At 46.1% G+C, this 6,767-nt stretch overlaps 1 protein-coding gene across 1 annotated transcript in view; it reads left to right on the top strand.

The window, feature by feature from the left end:
• Positions 1–572: 572 nt before the first annotated feature.
• RCSD1 (RCSD domain containing 1) overlaps positions 573–6,767 on the top strand; it is a 34,919-nt gene continuing 28,724 nt past the window's right edge. Inside the window, exon 1 of the mRNA XM_074812584.1 lies at positions 573–744. Coding sequence (XP_074668685.1) covers positions 739–744 — 6 coding nt within the window. The 5' untranslated portion in view covers positions 573–738. The remainder of the gene's footprint in view (positions 745–6,767) is intronic.

Below are 6,767 nucleotides of genomic sequence, written 5' to 3'. Positions count from 1 at the left end.
CCAGCCATGCACCAGGACGCTAAAGCCTTAAATTCTGTTCAGAGTAATAACCCTCACTCTGCTCCTCTTCTGCCTCTCTAACCACTCTAAAGACACTCCACTGCTGATTGAAATTACCTAAAAGTGTGAAGGAAGAGAGAGGGGAAGCTGCAGTTAGAGGAAAAAAGATCCTCCTCACAAATAAACAACAAGAAAGAGACCCTGCAGACTTGGAGAGGGAAGCACGGACAGGGGAGAGATCCAGGCAGAGACACTGGGGGAGCAACTGCAAGCAATGAGAGAAATAGAGGCAAAACGGGGTGTGTGTGGGGGGGGGGAGTTAAAGATAAGGTTATAGAAAATATGAAGGGGAGAAAGAAAGGAAGGGAGAAAATGCACGTGTGGTGTCCCCAAGTTTGGGCACAGCAGCAGAGTTTGCTGCTTGTTGTCTCATGAGCCCAGCACTCTGGGAAGGACAGTATCTGTTTAGATTTGTGTCTAAATTTAAACCCTGATTGCCTTGCCTCCCCCTCCTCTCCCCTCCCTCCCTTCCTCTCACCCACCCGCCCTTCTTCCTTGTTCGTAGTGCAGGGCCACTCGCTGGGCTCTGTCACTTTTCAAGCTGAGCAGGAGCTTGGATATTACATACCCTCCACAGCGGCGCGATTTTGCTCTGGCTCGGCTGAAGTTTTCCCACAGATAAGAGGGAAAGGGGTGGGGAAGAAAGATTGCCCCGAGGACACCTCTCTCTTGCAGGACATGGAGGTAAAGAAAACTTTTATTTCCACTAGCTTGTGACTGGCTCCTCGATCTGCATTAGCTCCACCTTGCAAAGCAATTTCTCACTAAAGGCAGCTCAAAATATCTCTTTGCTGAGATTCAGAGAAATGTCTTTTTCCCCCCACCCCAGCCCCTGCCATGCACCTCAGAATATTTTGTGGGTTTTAGTCCAGATTTGGAAAGTAGGGGATGGTATGGGGAGAAATTACATCTGTGAAAGGGGAATGAGGAAGGACTGCCTTTTACTTTTTTAGTCTCTGAGGTGGGAGTTACATTTTAAATGGTACTGTTTTGAAAGGAGATTTTAGAAATTCAGTAGAAATGGGGACATAAGGAGAAGTGAACAAACCGTACAGCATTAGTGGGCTCCTTGGCGTTGATTCCTACCCAACCCCTGCAGCAGCAGCTGTGATTTGGACCCTAAGCAGTGTGTCCCCCCTGTTCCACGTGGATTGGACGGTCTCACTTTCATTATCAGTAGAGCATTTTGGTTCAGGAAAGAGGACCCAAGAAGCATTGCTTCGGCGAGGTGAACGAGTAGCACACCCCCAGAGGGTTTCCTCTGTGCCTTTTCCTCCATGCTGCGTGTCCCATGCTTCAGGAGAGTCGGAGCACTTGTCTCTGAGTGGGCACAGCTGGTGGACAGGAGTCAGGCTTCCCTGGCATTTATATCCAAGCCTTCTCCTGTGTAGCACTCTCTTGGGCAAGGCAGTTCACCTCCCTTTGCCTCTTTTCCCATTCATATGCAATGGGAGCGATGGTGCTTGCTTCGCTCATGTCAGGCTGGATTCGCTAGCTTTTCAAACAGTTGTTTAAGTGACAAAGGAAAAAAATTATTTTTAGGAGGGGCACAGGAGGTAGAAAGGCGATTACAACATTGGCAAAACCTCACATGACGAAAGAGGACTTTCGGTATTTCTCTCAGCTAAACACAGATCTTACTAAACACTTTATATTATCATCCCGGAGAAGCCTTTTTCTGTGTCAGTGCAGCCCCAACAGCAGAGGACATGCAACAAAGCCAGGGAACGGTGTGCTTGAGGCACCACTACAATTTTTCTTTGAAGATTTTCAGCGCATAGCTCAGCTGGGCAGTTCTGATAACGCCCAGGTGCTAACATCGCAGTCCGTGTTATCTGTGCTGGCCTGCCCCACAGGCAAGGGTTAGAGATCAGGCAAGTTCAATTCAAGTAATGTCCTCAACAAACTATCTAAACAGATTTTGGTGTGGAGAAGGACCAGTGATCAGCCCAGCTCAGCACAGACTACGTGTGGCATCACAAATACATAGTTTTATACAGGTTTTTAGGTTTGACAGAGCCTGGATCAGTAACTGTTAATGCTTGTTTTATTCTTTTTTGCTATATAGTATCCTGTGATGTCTCAGAGGGGAAAAGGAGTTATGCTCTTAATTTGTTGTAACTGCTGTGCACAGTAAGCCACATATGGAGCAAAGACTAACTTATCTGAAGCAGATATTTTGCCTTGTTGAGGACTCCCCCCCACCCCCTCTCCTCTCCACACACAGAGGACTGCACTCCTCAAGTATTTTCTGTTGTCTGCCACAGTGGTGTTTCAGAGTAGGAAGGGACAGACCTGCCATTTCCTTTTGGGAGACACGTGTGACACATACAGCAGGTCTGACAGTCAGGAAGCTTCTCTGAAGTATTTAACCTGTGAGTTTCCTGCTCTTGATTCTGTCCCTTTAGCTCTATTTCCCACTCTTTCCACGTTACCTTGTTTTCTGATCATCTGTAGATTGCCGCATCCATTCTTATTTTTAAAACATCTCAACTCCCAAGACGTTTTTTAAGTAGTGCACTTGGTCTTCCCTTCCTGCCCCAACCCTCCAAAAAGGTGGTTAATGTCCCAAAGGTAAGAAGATACTCGACCAAAATAGAGTCAAGAGCAAAGACTTGAGTTCCCACCTGTCAAGTCTCTGCTCTGTTTCTTCCTGAGAGCTTCTCACAGACAGCATGAGCAGGACCCAGAGACTCGCTACAGCTTTTTGCTTTGAAAAACAGATTTAATGGTCCTGTGCAACAGGAACGAGAAGTTCTGTCATTTCCCCATTTGCTTCATCACTGGCGGGCAGCGCTGCTCTGTGCTTTCCTGCTGGCCTAACTGGCAAGCTCTTTGCTCTAGTGGGACACATGAGGATTACGAGTATTAGAGAAAAAAGGGCAGAGGGCTGACCTAGCCAGCTGATTTCCATCACCTCTCTGGTGGGAAGACCCTGTTTTTGAAAGACCTACAGAAGCAAGATGGCTGGGATTGCTTTCTTAGAGTGGTTAGTGTGGTTTTGCTGCTCCTTAGGGGCTAGTACCTACAGTCTTAGCCATTCTGCTGTCAGGAACGTGCCACACTGAAAGCAGTGACTGCAATGATTTAAGATCCTGAAAAGGGAGAAAAAGGCAGCAAAACCCTATTCTTGCAGTTCATGTAATTTTGTGAGTCTGCTGAACTTCAGATTTGGAGGTTTTTTTTTGTGAAGACCAACCTCTTGATGCAAGATAGATTTGAGAATCAGTTTTCTTTCCAGTGTTACAACTGATGAAAGGAACTTGAAATCATGAAGCTGATATCATGACAGTTAACATGAGGAGTTCATATCAAAAATGTGTAAAGCTGGCACTGATGAAAGCTAAGCCACTTGTAAAAAGCAGCCACTAAACCTTCTTTGCACTCACGGTATAAAAAGGATCAGAAATTATTGTGCTGCTTTGTTAGTTTACACCTTCAGAGCTGATTGAAGCTGTCTAATTCCCATAGCTGTACCAAACCTTGCTGCAGATGTTGTGAGTTAAGGCACCCACTGAAAGTGTTTGTGGCTTTCTGCAGCCCCTATTCAACAGCTGCCATGGCACTCCTCTTCCCAGCCTCTGTAGCAGCTTGGGAGCATGGAGGCATTTGAACTTTGCTTGCACAGCAAGGGGAAGCAATCCAAGACTGTTTCACTTTGTTTTCTCCCTATGGTGTGATGGGTTCCCTAAGCTGGGAAGGTGCAGCAACCAGGTTTATTTTGGGAAGGCTCCACTCTTCTTTGTGCCTACCAACAGATTTCTTTTCTTTCTGTGTCATCTCCATTCCCATGTCTCTTTTCTGCAACTAGCTCCTGCTAGATCTTCATTTTGCCTGTTGCTACACTGGCTCAGGAGAAGGAAAGCTTTCCCAAGGCTGAGAGCAGTTCTCTGCTCACTTCACCACTTCCCTTCTGGGCAACCTACTGGACACAGCTCCAGCCCCAGGCTGTGCTCTCCCTACAGCACCGTGTCATCTGGAACATCTGGGGAGTGATGGGGCCACTGCTCCTTTCAGTAAAGTTCCCTTCTGTGTCAAGGTGAGAATACCACAGAGAGGCCTCAGGTCCTGCCCCACTCCTCTAGCGAGCAGCAGAGCAGCATGGAGAAAATTCCTCTGAGTACTCTGTTCCCTGTCTCAGTGGGAGGCTGCAGAAACCTCCTGGGGTTCAAACATATTCCCTCCCTCAACAGGCGAGGTCAGAGCCATTTCTTCCTTTGTGCTGTGGTCAGCCAGACATCACAACTGAGCTCATTTCCAGGTTCAGTATCCCTATGGCTGCATCCTTCCAGGAGCCACGAGGAATGATGCCCTTGCCCAAACTACAGGGCAGCTTTCTTTCAGCATAGGCATGTAGCCTGTCCCTAGAAAAACTGCATTAAGGATATGTGACCTGTCACCCAAGAGGACTGAAGCGGAGGGGATGGAGGAAAGGGTACTTGGTACTGTGCAGACAAGGGGGCTGATACCTGTAACCATTATGGTCCTCAGAGCAGCAGGACAGTAAGCCACGCAGAGGTGAGCTGGGCTGAGCGAAGCCTCTGTCCACCCTTGCAGCTGTGAAGCCAAGATTAAGTACAGGCATTATGCCATGGTTAGCTCTGCCAGGAAACAATTTCCCTTTCTCGGGAAGCTCTGCTGCTTGGCTTTCATTCCAAAAGTTAAAGCATTTCTTTTCCATTCTTCTTTTTTTCTTTTTGCTTAACAGAACATTCAAATACACTTGTTTTCAGTGTTTCCTCCCAAACTCATCAAAATGATACATTCACACAGAGTGTCTGTGTAGATAAAGGGAAAAGTATTTAAGTATACTAGGAGAGGTACCATATGACCCTATTTTCCACCTCAGGTCTGGGCAGATTTAGGACCTGCCTGACAGTAAATAGCATGCCTGCAGCAGAGGATCCTGGAAAGGATCAGGTTTAGAAGCCTTCCACATCCCAGTGACAGGATGAGGCCTCCCTCTTGGAGGACAGAAAGGAACAAAACCAAACCCCATGGTCTTGCTGTGACCCTTTCTTGTACCTAGCAGAGACCCCAGAGTAAATGGTTTGCAGAATTAAAGCTTTCCCTGTGTCACTGGAGAGGGATGATTCTTCTGAACCCCTCCTCTCCCTCACTGCCCATTTTAACCTTTGGTTGTCTGAGTATCCCAGATCATGGTGGTAGCATTTTGGAAAAGCTTTCTTTCCTGTACTCCACAATCTAACTGGCAGGACGCGTTACTGTTGAGCAGCATATTATGTATACCTTCTCATACATTCCCAGGGTTTGCTTATCTGAAGAACAAGGGAAAACATCTGCATTGCTTTATCGATAGGTGCTTCTAGGAAACTGCTGGTTTTCATCATGGAAATGACCAAGCCCATACAAACTAGGGGTGGTTTTCCTTTCTGTTTCCACGTGGTTGGTTAACAGTTGTAGAGAGGTGGATGCTCCTTTTCCTAAAACACCAACTCTACAGCCTGAATTTGGGATCTGAGATGGCAGCTGTACCCAGCAGCAAGAGAACCTGTTTGGAGGACCTCTCTATTTTACTGATGAAGCCTTCTTGCTACCTGCAGGTGCTATGATACCACAGAGACACAGCTTGTCTTGGTGACTTGTACAGACAATTATATGCCTTCAGCTTGCAACATGGCATGCATAAGAATGAGTTTGGTCTAGAGACAGGAGATCTGTTGCGTAAGGAGGAGTTATTATTACACATTTACTGCACAGTTGCTTCACACCTAGCTGTTGTCAGAGGCATAGGGCACTTTATTCTTGTGGAGTCTCACATAGACATGGATTTAAGTCTCACTTCAAGCCACAGCAGATCCAGCTATGAGTCTTATGCCAGAAATGCTTTTACATGAGCATCAAGTCTGAGGCATATCTCTATGATATCTTATCGTCAGTATATGGGTCCTGGTAATGTACTGACAAGGATGAGGCTTATCTGCCTCATTAGTGCCAAATGAAGTTTTCATCTTTAGAAAGAAAAAAGACACGAGACCAAATTCTTGTCAGATATGAGCACATCACTTGTTAAAAGCAAAGACCCAGACCTCACTTGCCAGACTGGCAGCTGGTACGTATGCATGCCCTTTTCCTTTTGTTCTTCATAAAATTTTAAAAGAGCTCAAAACCCACACAACAGGCAGCAAGGTGGTAAGCAAGTTTTTGCATACAAGTGTCCTTACGTAAATAAACCTGTTTACCCTTTGTAACGAGATGCATGCAGTGTTTTGGTCAGTGTGGATGACTAGTGGCCAATCTGCAAAGGATACTGATTTACCACTGGCAGCTTCAACAAAGCCACTGTTCATCTCAGGCTTCTCAAATGCATGCTCTCAGCGTGATCAGGCCACGGCTCAGATTGTGCTTTTGTACAAGTTGGTAGCTATGGCATGCAGTGGTGCTTTTCTGAGCATCTTGAAGTACTTCACAAAACATAATACTTTTCCCTCATCCTCTATCACTGAACCACATGCTGCTTCTTAAGGCAAGAAATTTATTGCTCACATAGATCACAGCTTTTCAAGCACAGAGAATTAACGTGTGCCGTTTGGAAAGCCTCAGTACCTAAAGGTGTAGACCAACATCTTGTTGTTCAGAGAAAGACACAAAAATGCAAAGGAGAAGGAAAGCTGACTCAGAAGAATGGAGTTAAACAAGTCAGTGAGGCTTTATAGTGAGACAGAGGACAAACTTTTAACACAGAG

This window comes from Strix aluco, chromosome 2 (genome assembly GCF_031877795.1).
Source record: "Strix aluco isolate bStrAlu1 chromosome 2, bStrAlu1.hap1, whole genome shotgun sequence".
Taxonomy (NCBI): Eukaryota; Metazoa; Chordata; class Aves; order Strigiformes; family Strigidae; genus Strix; species Strix aluco.
This window is presented reverse-complemented; position numbering and strand designations above follow the sequence as displayed.